The sequence below is a fragment of the Zerene cesonia genome, chromosome 18 (assembly GCF_012273895.1).
Source record: "Zerene cesonia ecotype Mississippi chromosome 18, Zerene_cesonia_1.1, whole genome shotgun sequence".
NCBI classification, from domain to species: Eukaryota; Metazoa; Arthropoda; class Insecta; order Lepidoptera; family Pieridae; genus Zerene; species Zerene cesonia.
The window spans coordinates 5,693,371-5,707,043 of record NC_052119.1 but is presented as its reverse complement, the minus strand read 5'-3'; the positions used below and the strand labels follow the sequence as shown (position 1 = coordinate 5,707,043).

General features: G+C 32.6%; 1 protein-coding gene across 3 annotated transcripts in view; it reads left to right on the top strand.

The window, feature by feature from the left end:
• LOC119833845 overlaps positions 1-13,664 on the top strand; it is an 80,125-nt gene extending 66,461 nt beyond the window's left edge. For 2 of the 3 annotated variants that reach the window (XM_038358048.1, XM_038358047.1), the window contains exons 5-6: positions 11,963-12,072; positions 12,252-13,663. In XM_038358048.1, coding sequence (XP_038213976.1) covers positions 11,963-12,072; positions 12,252-12,614 — 473 coding nt within the window. In that variant the 3' untranslated portion in view covers positions 12,615-13,663. Of the gene's footprint in view, positions 1-11,962; positions 12,073-12,251 lie in introns of all 3 variants that reach the window. The other variant, XM_038358049.1, reaches the window with a different exon arrangement.
• The last annotated feature ends 9 nt before the right edge of the window (positions 13,665-13,673 follow it).

The following is a 13,673-nucleotide window of genomic DNA, read 5'->3' as shown; positions in this document are numbered from 1 at the left end:
GCTTAATATAAGCATCAACCTTTTACAACTCACATGCGTCTCGAGGTGTTTTTTGTGTGAATTCTCGGAAAGAAGATTGTCGGGTCGCAAATTATATGAAATCAATCGACGGAGGCGGTGCGGCGCCTTCCCAAATTAAGTTGTTATAGGTTAAAAGCATTATAATGAAAGAACCATAATGCCCCCCGTTTCGCAAAAAACATACCACACACGTATCCAATTAATTCCCTATAATCTAATAAGAAATAACGTAATTTGTGCGTCCGAGAAAATAAACTACCGAGAAATCATTTTGAGTCTTTTAAGTGGTTTACAAAACTAGAGTCGAGAGATTTTGATGGGTTAATTTCGACGGTTGTCTTAGTAAATATACAATTTGTTACGTGTCTTTATTTATTTAACGAAGAGAATGACTTGCCAGTTTAAGAGTGGATACTTTTTAGCCATTTTCTTTGTGTGAAAGTGAAGATCGGTTTGAGTGTTTTTATTTGAGGTACAAAAATAATGCAAATTTGTGTATTTTACAATGTTTTGATTAGGTAAGGTATGGCTACTTATTGTAATGGAAATCGTTGATTACGTTACTATTTGAAATGACTTATGTATTGGTGTAACTAAATCTATGTTGTATAGAGAATTTACTATGCATATTTTTCTTAGAATCGTAGGATATTAATACAATTTGGAGATTTTGTAAATAATTTACATTCTCGTATATAAATAAACAATAACAGTTGTGGTGTTAAAATATTGGCGATGTTGTCATATGATTAATTTTATTTCGAAAAACTTGTGATTTATACTAGTATTATAAAATTTAACAACGTTACCCATCTCAGCAAACACGAAATATATATCAATAAAATAGTGTTGATTCCCCCACGTGATATCTATCGTAGGAATAAAACTAATTTATGCGTTTTAAAACAGACCGCTTATCAACAATATAGTTATATATTGCTTTTCGTAACATCTGTTTGTTACGATTACTTGGGTGGTCCTGGCCTTTGTCGCGAATAAAAAATAACATTAAATGTTTAGCAAACATTCAACTTTGTATTGAAAGGAATCGTGTTGAGGTATGCAAGTTTATTGTTTTAAAATTCTTTATTTTTTACATTTTGTTATTTAACGCCGCGTGCTTTTGTGATTAATCACACCATAAAATAAGGAAATTCACACTAGTCTCATTTAAAAAATTCTTAAGTGTCCAATGTCCATAAATTACTGGCGTATTAAAAATATTTAACAATGGGTTTAGTAAATTCTTGACAAATTAAGTTTTAAAGTCTTTATAGCATTTGACTGTTTTTCATATTTTATCAATCAAATAAGTAAATTCAGTGTAAATGGATACTCCATTTAGAATAGATGCTGTAACTAATATGATCATGACATTGACAAAACATTAATTATCTATTTTTTTTTTCTTTCTATATAATAGAAATAGAAGTCAGGTTTCTTTGTGTATTATTTTCAGGACAGGTGGCCATAGATATTTCGTACGAAGTGCGAAGCACTCAACAATAATCTTAACTTATCTTTGTGAAGTCTGCGCTTACTTATCAAAATATGAATGACCCGATTCCGATCGCAGTGACAATTCCTTACTCAATCATATCATTCGATAACATGAATCACACAAATGTCACCTTATTATCGATGGATATAAAGTTCGTATTGCTATTACGAATTTTACGTAGTGTTTGTGAAAATATTGACCCAGTTTTGTTGTGACATATGATTTTCACCTACTCTCTTTATGTCTAGATTCACTTGGTTTCAGATAGGAATAGGTTTATGTGATAGGGTTAAATAATAATTCAGATTATAAAATAACTAGCTGTGCCCGCGGTTTCACCCGCGTGAGTCCGTATCTCGTAGGGATATCGGGATAAAAAGTTTCCTTTGTGTTATTCCAGTTGTCCAGCTATATACGTACCAAATTTTATTGCAATCGGTTCAGTACTTTTTGCGTGAAAGAGTAACAAACACACACACATCCTTACAAACTTTCGCATGTATAATATTAGTAGGAAGGATTATAATATTAGTAGGATAGGATAGGATAGGATTTATTTGTTAATGGTAAAAGTATGTAAATTATATATTCTGCGTTGTTTAGTCAATCTGAAGTAATCGATGCTCAGTCGAGAATTAACTCGCTAAAGGCAAAAATGTTGCAATGTCGTTAAGCTTAATTTTGTCATCATCAAGTCATTTTGTAGTCTGAATGTTTTAAAATAATTAGGAAATTATATTCATAGGATATAAAAGGGAAATAAGTACTTGCTATCTTATATATATAATTATTGCGGTACGTAAGGGAAATACCGATTATAAAATACTAGCTATTCGCCCCGCTCCGGCCGTAGTACATAATAACGCAAGTCCAGTGAAGCTGCAGCTTTCTAATGGTGAAGGAATATTTAGAAATCGGGCCAATGGTTTTTCTTGAAAACGTTACAAACATATAAAAATACAAATGTTTCCTCTGTAATATTAGAGTAGATTAGAGAAATTCATTAGAACATTTAGTTTGTATGTTATGGCAAGAGATTTTTATAAAGCCCTCTCTCCTGTAATTATTGTACTAACATTAATATTATGCTCACCGCAAAATGAAGACAGTTCTATATTAACTGCTTAATATGTAGACTTATACAACATTCCATGAATTCATTAAAGATAATGATTTCAGAGATTCGCGGTGACCTTTATTTATTTTCCTATTATAATTTGCATAGCGTATTAAATTCAGACGCTAGTATTAGTGTCATTGTCACGATGCGGTCTAGACTAGACGTGTTTTAGAGTTCGTGAATCTGTTCGAATTAAATCGTAGTTTGCGTGATGTTTTATGCTTTTTTCGTTTTCTATATCTATTGATAGTGTTCCTATGAAGTATATAAAACTTAAAGCTAGTGATTAGTGAGATATGGTACAAATATATATCTAACTAATAGCTAATTTACTACCTAACGGTTTATTTACGTAAGCTTACTACTTTACAAGCTCGTAAATAATTAAAATTCGTTTTCAAGATGTACAGTTGGGATGTATATTGCATGTAATTTAAAATGCATGTCTTTAAAATATTGTTAAGTTTTTGGAAAAAAACTTACGTTTAAAATTGCACGTTTGGCATACATAAAATATTTCTTATACAATGAAAAAAGGAATAAGATAAAATTCAACGAATAAAAAAATGTATAATCGACTCGCATTCCATCTTAATAACCTCCCTGACAAGAAAGTCTTCGACTATTCATATAATATTATTGACACTGCGCAGTAAACTTCCACAATCATTTTTCTTTATTTTATTGATCAACTTCGCCAGCTGATAATTACAGTTTGGCCGTTGACACCCGCGACAAAAATAAATAAATACATTATTATCACATTTTCTTCGCAAGTTTATTTAAAACGATTCCTTTTTTAATATGAATATATTACTTGTCATTATTGCAAGAAGATTACTGAATAAGGTCCATATTATACCATCGATCGAATTACACGAAAATTATAAAGTCTAATTACTCACAAAGAATTAGCGTTGTATATTGAATTTCGTGTTCCTTAAGTAATTTCGTATGATAAAACTGATTCACTATCGATAGAAAGTTTTCACCTCAAAATAATAGGAAAGACTGGTATCTTATACTTGCATTATTTTTGGTTTAGCATCATAGAAATACCGATAAGAAATGCTCAGTTATAAGCAGGATGCGCTATTTATATTTTTTCCTTATTATGTTGTTTTTGTGAATCCACTAGCCGTATTATAACGGATCGTTTTCTGCTAGTTATAATAATTTTAAATGTGTATTCTTTTACACCGTACTTAAATGTATATTTAATATTTTCAATTCATCTTTATTTTGATATCAAATTGAATTTAATATTTTGTATAGAATTTCCTAAAGCATGTCGAAGCTAAGAGCGTTAGGTTGTTTCAAAAGCTATATTCAAAGACAGGCCGCAGGTCGACCTCACTTCGGGCATTTGTCCAGCAAAGCATGAAAGCCACCTATATGGGTCAGAAATTCAGTGCTACGGTATAGAATGTAGTTGTTTGTTAATACATTGAAATTGCTTTTTCTTTATAGTAATTTACGGCGATATTATACTCGTAGATTACAATTTTAATAGTGATAATAAACGTTTCAAAAAATAAGTGGTTCTCAATTTGTAGCGTTTTTGACAATTCGAGGTTTATCGATTGGCATAAGTCTTTGTGTGTATTACTGTCATCTTTGGGGGTGTTATTGCCCTTTTTACCTTTTGGTCCCATTTTAGAATCACAGGTTTAACCTAAATCCACTTTACTCTAGTCCATCCCTCAAGTCTCTAAGATATACGTACTCTTTAACCCATCTATCCAAGGATACCTTAAAGCTCATTAAAGTGGAGATAAAAAAAAACATTACGATATAAACCTTTTATGTTTCAAACAGGTTGAAGTTTGTGAATTTCAATTAAAATCAAAAATAGAAATGGAACTAAATAATTAAATGCTTTTGATTTGAAAAATCTTCAACTTTCAAATGCAGTTTCGTCAAATTACCTCGTGATGCATTACTTATACAATTAAATGCATAAAAAATAGCTTGTTTTTATTAGATTATATTTGTTGTACCTACAGTGTTAAAAAATAACTATAAAAGACGCTTTCATGATAGAATCAAAAATCAAAAATAGTCTCACATGCGATCAGTTGAATTTATTGGAGTATTTATAGACATAACTGTATTTTCATTGACGATAAGAGTGCAAAGTTTAAATTAAATCTGTTCAATTAACTCGGTTAAAATATAAAAGAGTCAAAATATATAAAAGGTCGAGTATAAAAGAGTAGATTACATTCAAACATACAGGTAACAAACAACAAAACCTCAAAATTTACTTTTACAAATGATAATTTGTTATTTCTAGAACAGATTGATCAATATCAAACATTTAGATTTAATCGAAGATTATCCAAAAATCATTATGATATAATCGAACAACTATTCAGTTTTTGACAAACACCCTTTATCATATATCTTAAATGACCTAGATATGATCTAAACGCAAATAGTTTTTCAAAGTGCAAAACAAATACGGATAATTAAGTGTAACTAATAACTGATTAATAATGATATTCAATTTTATATTATAAGATTAGACTATACATTGATAATATTTGATATTTTAGATATATATTACCTATAAATAGAGTGTTTTTAGTATCGGATATTTACACAGATAATATAAAACTATGGAGGTACTGGAGTAATTGTTACTAATCTGTGATATCGGTAAGTGATATACAATGATCGTTACCTTTTGATGAAAATAAGTCTGTATTAATTTTTAAAAATTAAGGATTATTTTTGTAAATGTAAAAAATATCATCACAACGCTATCTCGAAACTTCTGTGAACCTTGTAACGTATTTATTTAACAAGTGCGTTTAATTGCGCAGATAAATCCGTAAGATAAAGCTCGGATGTTGTAAAGCCTTCAATAGTAATCCGTGTTTGCTGTTCCGCTATGCGTCCTGTCGTCTTGTATTCGTGCGTTTCCTTTGTCACGTCACGAGATTGTAAACTTTAATTCGTTAGTGGCATTAGGTGGTATTACTAATGCGTGATAGAAATACTATATCTTGGAAAATTTGTATACAGTTAATACTCAAATTGTAATCATTGCAGTCGACAATGCTTCGCTTTTAATCGAGTATTTTTTAATGATCGTGTTGTGATTATTTAATGTACTCTGTATAGTCCCGGAATTTTTATTCAGAGTTTATATCGTAAAGAAAGGCTTCTGCAGAGTCTTCTTCTCTGTCTTTGATCAGGCGGTTATACTTTCGCTGCTACAAGCAGGAATTTATATTCAATCATTCGATATAAAAGCAGGAGTGATATAATCACAGATAATATAATAGTGGTATAATGGAAACGCACTGGCTACCAAAGGAGCGCTGGCTCAGAGCAGATTCTCGACGAATACCTACCGCAGTTGTGGATTAGATGGTAGTATTTAATCCCCAGGATTCTAGACTAAACGCGATTATGATGTTACCCATGCTATAAATCTTACGAGTTAATTTTAATTGATACCGACAAAAATTACTGCTTGTATCTACATATCTATATAGACAGATAGATATATAGATTATAGACACACTGAACGCAAAAAGCACTTTGCTTGCTTTTTGCATTAGCGTTCTGTTTTAGCGATATCTTAATATCAATCAATTCTTTGGTAATATTCTATTGACGTAAACTTTATAAACCTTTTTTAAAATACGAAAATAAGAATGAATGCGAAAGTAATTTTCATCTAAAAATAACGTTTCAAAAATTATAATACTTTAATCTATTCCAAGGTGTCAAATCTTTAAATTACCCATAATTAACAAGTCTGTTTAATTAAATGTAAAGTAAACATTGGGAGGATTAAAGTAGTCATTCGTTTAAATCTTTTCTTAACCTTTAGTTACCTAAAAATGTAAGCCACAGATTACAAAAGTTATTTAAAAATAAATAAAACTCCTTTGTAGTTGAATGAAGAATACCGTTTCTGTAAAGATTAGGATTAAGGTGGCTAAGAAAATATAACTTATCATTAGACAAGATAAAAACACATTTACACGAATGTCATAGCGCTTCATAGCTTAGATGTTCTTCTGTTTATTTTGTACAAATATAATAGTAGGTAATTTACCTCACTTTTGTACGACGGTACGATACGTTGTTAAATATAATACTAGCGGTCCGCCACGGCTTCGCATGTGGTACGTATATACCCTCTAGCACTAGGGGATCACGTTCATAATTCACGGTGAAAGAATTTTTGAAATTGGTTCAGTAGTTCATGAGATTATTGCGTTCAAAAAATCTCTTCAACTTTATATTATGAGCATAGATGACATTTAAAATCTTGTTTATAATTTTTGGGGTTATACTTCAAATACAACTTTGTTGTAACAACAGTAACATGCTTAAATTTCATGTAGATTCGTGTAGTATGTATTATACATTCTATTATACCTTCTTTTTAATCAACATATAACCGTAAAAAACAATTACTAATTTTAGTTTTCCCTATAGGTACTTATACGAATTCCTAGCCAATATTACAATTGATACAATTTAACCTTCTGTACAAAAGTTATCGTAAATGACGATTAATACGTAAAATTATGTTATTTAAATGTTATTAGATTGATTGGAGACAAGGCCTTAGATAATATTTTATGAGCAAATAATCAAATTAATTATGCGAAGTATTTTTATTAAATTAAATGGCTTTGTATTATAAACACGTGATAGCGCGTACACGCTTATAGCAAATGAAATATAGTATGTTATTTACTTACGTTGACTTATCAACGACTATTTATATAAGAAAAATGAACCATTTCATGCTTTAGTATTTCTATGTATACAAACGCTTGTTAAATATGTATCACATTTTGTATATGAAAAAATTACCTTTAATATTTCAATTTATCGACATCCATTATCATACTAAACAACTTTTTTAAAAATTCATACAATCGTTCAATATAGACGTTAAGACACGTTAATCGTGCGGGGGTAAAGGTGAGTCTCGGGAGGAGCAAGCCTGTGCTATATACCCCATGTTGTTAGCAGCTTGGGACACTATTTAGGGGCTGTCGCGCGATTGTTTTACTGTTTGTACGTATCTTATACTAATATTTATAGGTATGATTAAAAGTGATATTTAATTACGTTGTTAAATGGTACATATGCTTTGTACTAATCGAGACTGCAAAACGTCATGTCGTGCTAACAAGGATCTGTGTTTTCAACATTACCATATGGGAGACGCGAAATTGTCTAGATGTTTTCGTCTATAACCACGAGATTAAAGGCTACTAGTGGGTGTTTTTATACGGTCCTAGCACATCATAGGCATAGCAAGTTGCGTGTATTTATATCGCGTTTATTTAACAAACATAAAACACATAATCTTCAAAAAGGAAATGCAGGTCCGATTAAGATAATACGGTATACAATTATTATCAATTATCGGTATCGATAGCCGGACGTTGACCATTCGCTGCTAATCACTCAGGAAAGCGGTAGAGCGGAAATTTATAACACACCGCGGATTACGAATAATCTTTTTATGTCCACTGTAAAAATTCGTGGGTTGCATAATTTGATGCGTTGTTATTGTTCGTGAGGAATCATTCATTATTTCGCATAGAGAAATTCATACTAACAATAATCTTGATCGTTAGCAAGATACTTATAAATTGGATGTTTTGATATACACAACTATTTGTTAGTTGTAACATTGTACAATAGATATTTATACTGTTTGATAATTAAATTCAGATGCACTGCACTACTCATATTCAGGAGGCGATGATTCCAATATTGCAACGTATTAAAAAGTAGGCTCGATATATACTATACTAGCTGCGCCCCGCGGTTTCACCCGCGCAAGTCCGTATCCCGTAGGAATATCGGGATAAAAAGTAAACCTATATGTTATTCCAGTCGTCCACTGTCTATGTACCAAATTTAATTGCACTCGGTTCAGTAGCCTTTGTGTGAAAGAGCAACAAACACACACACATCCTTACAAACTTTCACATTTATAATATTAGTAGTTTATAGTAGGAATATGATTATAATAGTGTATCGAACCCAGCACGCACGCACTTAACCTTAATAATTAAATTATTATCTAACGTTATCTCTGTTAAATAAATATGTTATGCAAACGTATAGCTTTGTATAGATTTTAAAACATTAAAGAGTTATAGTCAAATATTTTTTATTACCAACCACAAATATTTTCGTGTGCTGGCAACATTTTTCGTATACATGTTATGAGGAATGACGTGAGGTCGGATAAATAAAGATATTTCAGCGGGAAACGTTGCGTATCGAAAATTATTTGATTTGCACGAATTAGGCTTAGTTTTTACCAAATTAACACACATCGAAATATTTTTTTAAATTTAATTGATTGATAATACTCCTTTTTAAATGTCTGTGCCTTACAGATAAAATATAATGATATAAACTGTTAAACTACAATAGTTTTAATTATGTGTATGTCAAAATCAGACCTCGATATTGTGATGATTCTATTATATTGTCTATTATTACTAACCGACAAGAAATTCCATCGCTAAAGTACTTAACGGTCTTTGACTGATAAACAGATGGACGGACTAACTGTTCAGAGGGCATATCGAATCGAGAACGTAACAGTTTTCAAGTGAAAATTTCTGTAGCTTCATGATAATTGTTCTGCTTAAGAAAGGATCGTTTATTCACAGCATTTACGAAATTTCCTTTGTATATAGAGAAACTATTATGCGTACGTAATGGAAGTTTTATGTATGCTGTTATGTGGTGGTTCCTCGCTGTTTTAAAAAGCAATAATAGTAGAGTATTTGGTATATTTATTGAAGGATCACTAATTGTATTGGTAACGCTAATTTAATATCATCAACAACTCATATTCAGTTCAGTGGTTGATTAAGTAGTAAAAGTAAGTATTGAAAACAACGATGTTGTTGCTTTGAAACGACATTAAGAGATTTTGAAAGTTTAAGTGGTAGTGAGTATTTTACACATTAATATGGAAAATAATTATGTTTATTTTGATTGAGTACTCACACCCTTCCCAGCAAATATGCTCAAGTGAAAATTCATGCAGCGGCATGATCAAAGCGATTTGTTTACGCTGGTAGTTGAGATTACGCTGTCTTTACAAAAATTAGCTTATGTCTATGACGGAGGTTGAGCAATGTTTAAGTTTTTCTTCTTACGAAAGAAATATGGCCCATTGGTGTAGTAAATGTTTGTACACCGTTCAATAAGTGTTTGTTATGATTTGACCGTCCAGTTTTTAGCGAGTAAATAGTCGAAAACATGGGTCTATTTTAGAAATGAAGATTACTTGACTGTTGAGTATGAATCTGTAAATGGAGACTCAAAACCCATAGAACGTTTTTCTATACTTTAAAATTTTAATACACGTGTTTAAATAGACAGAAAAAAAACTCCAAGGTGCCACACGTGTCATTCTTTGATTCGAAACTATGAACATTATAGTTACCTGCTTTTAAACGCAATGCCATCATTGCATTTAAAGGTAGGTTAGGTTAAGTTACAGACTTTTTCGTCATAAAAATTGGTTTTTGGATAACTGAGAAATTAACTCATTTATATATATGTTTTTATGGAATGTGGATGATTAATTCAAAATGAATGATAATTACTGACGGTCGTTTAAATTCTCTTCATGTAATGAACTCATACACAAATAGTAATAAAGCGGATTAAATAATAAGACAACATTATGCCGTCACTCGTTATCAGTGTTAATAACTTTTTATATCAAGAAACAAACATTGTTTCACATGTGAGATACAAACATATTTAAACATCGTTAAAATATTTTAACAAAAATTGCAGACAAGGCGACGCGGTCACGTACGTTGATACCTTCGTATGATATTTGTTTGATTTTACTATTTGTTTACTGCATATGTCGTTCTAAGGTTATTTTTCGATATACGCATAAAATCTTAGCCCATTCCGTCGCGGGTATGGTGCATGCCGATGCCGTGCATTTCATATAACTCATCAATTTATGTAACACATTTTGTTTAACAACAAAAAATAATCGGACATCCAAAACTATTAGTTTTATAGGATGTAATGATTGAAAGTTGAACAAAAATATATCTACAGAAGTGGCTGGAACTGTGAACTGCGACTTAACTCGTGATTTTATTGCATATTGAAAGAGTTTCACAAATCATGTCAATATAAATTGGCATAGGCATTTTGTACTAATTCCGTTTATTCTTCGATCTCACGTGAAAGAGATCCGTGTTATCACTTTCTCGTTACTAGCGTCGAAATTATAACAAATTTATGTTCGTGGAGCGGGCTCGAAGTATTTTTATTTCTTCTAATGGTAATTGAAATGACATGGCCGGTGTCGTAGCGGTGGATACCTTTTTTATTCGTGTCCCATCGCGTTAGGTCGTTGAATTCTCGAACTTTCCTCTTTTATATGTTATCTAATCGATGAGCCGGTTGGGATTACATGATGCGGTTTTCTGTGAAATCCTTTAATTAGGCTGACAGAGTAAATTATGATAATGCATATATAAGCTCCGAGATTAGCGGGATAAATTCTTGCTGAATTCCTTACGTGTTTCGGTTGTGATATATGTAATTTTTGCATATGTAATTTTTATTAATTATTTAATATTTCATTTTTGAAATATGTAAATCTCACAGTAGTTCATTTTCCTTGTTTCAAATTTATTATATTGTAGGTACTTTATTCCAGAGATTTTAATTATTTAGATACATAGATAGAACACTCTAAATAACAACAAAACATAACAGAACGGTTGTTATAGAACAAAGAATGTAATATGATAAAGATGTACATAAGCCGTCCACTTTGCTCGTGATAGATTTCTTCCAAACAATCCGAATTTTTTAGTGCCATGTAATCCCCACTTAAGCAATCATGTACTTGTCAAGCAATAGATTAATTTTTATTGACTTTTTATTTTTGTACTTTATAAGTATTCAAATATCATTAACGATTAGTCCATTGCGCCTATGACTTTCATATAAGATCATGTAGCTAATTGAATTTATTATGTGCCCACTAGCGGTGACGTTTATAAAACTTACGATCCCTCTTAGCGCCTGTGGTGTAGCAATTATGCTCTTAAATATCTTTATAATTGGATATTTTATAAACATGTTTATGGTATTTGAATGTAAGACGAAGTCTTGTCGGGTCGAGTATTTATATCACATTTACTTGTTGCCTATATACTCCATTGAAAGTTCTTCTAAGTCTAGGTAAAAATGAAAAAAATCTAGGTAATTTGTAAAATACATTTCCTTTGAATATTCAATTTTAACATAAATACATATTGTTTCAGCGAATCTCACGATCAGCACACGCGGCTTAAGCCTGGACCTGCTCATACACTCGCCGGTGCAAGACATGTACCTGTGCTTCAATCGGTCGCGGCTGGTCGGCAGGAGGCTGGTAAGATACTGTTCTATTGCTCATATATTAAAGTTTAAATTTGCATAACATTTCGTATTACTCTATTAAATTATAGAAGCATTCTTTCATTATACACATTGACAAAATCATTGATATTTTCGTATAATGCAACTAATTAAATATTATCATGCCTAAAATATGTTATTTATTGTTAACAGACGAGATTTCAAGCCGAGAGACAACCGAACTGCCTATTCAAAGAAGAATTTGTGGACGGCTACAGCAGATACCATCTCGTGAAGAACGAAGACCGGTACATAGGATTCAACAGGCGAGGCGCGCAGATGCGCCGCGGCAAGCGGAACCTTCCAGAAGGGCAGCACAAGTGCTTCTCGCTGCTGAAGGAGGCGCACGACTTCGACATAAGCAGGCACAACACGGTGCTGGCCGGCTCGCTGCCCAAGTGGCGCCCGCAGCGTAGGCTCCGGCCGCCCGCGCAGAACTCCATCAAGCCGCCGTGCCACGGCGTGCGCCACCACCACGGCCGGCCGCAGAGGCGACGGAACTGCGAGGGCACGTAGACGTCTCATCATTCACGGCTCATTTACGCTTCAACGCTTCGCGCGTTTCGTTGCCAGCTGTCGATGGACATTGTGAGTGGACAGAGTATTAGTCAACTACCGCAGTATTATTACAGTGACGAGGACTGGATAGTGTTAGGTTAGCGCGCGGCCGCGGCGTCGCAAACGCCGCATGAATGGTAGCTGAACGGAGAGACAGAGCAAACATACGGATGGGGAGAAAAAAGCCGAGCCGGGCCTGCGTCTGGAGCTGTGAAATTCCTTAAGGTCGTGTAACATCGTGGCGTTTGCTCTTCTGCCTGCGCTCTTGTGCTCTAAAAGAAAAAAGGTTTTCTGTACAAAGAGCAAATAGTAGTCTCACTAGTCACGAGTCTTCCGACAGACCACCGCTGAACTTGTAGCTTACACGCGAGGTATATCGGCCGCGTCGTCATTAGTACGTGTCAAAATGTAATTTTCCCTTTCATGCGCCGAACCGTTTGATAACGTTGAGTTCTACGAACCTCGGCCGCTCCGGCTGGCTCGCCATAATGTACTTACAGCGCCTTTATGTCAATTCTCAGTGTATTATTATTTAAATGCTTTACTCTTTTAAGTATGAATCGTGTTATCCGCTTGTAAATATACTAATATGTTCACTTATTTATCGAAAACCTAAATGGAAACTTGTAACGTAGGTGTTAGATGTAAAATTGTTTTTAAATGTTTTGTATTTAATCCGATGGCTCTCTTGTGTTTTGTCACAATCGAACTAAAATTCTTCTGTAACTACGAACATCTTCCTTTATGTTTTCAATTTAATTGTAATGTATGAAATGAATTACGTGTATGATTTTGAACGTTTTGTATATATTATTTTAAGTGTTTGTATGTGAGTGATAGGTTTTTGAATCTCTTTTGACATATTCTGCAGAGGGCTCTCGATAATTTGAAAAATATTCACTGCATAATATATTCATTAAAATGCAACACAAAATCTAGTACATTTTTACTGGTTGCATTATTCTATTACATTACCAAATATGTACACAAAATCAAAATGGCGAAATCAATAAAAGA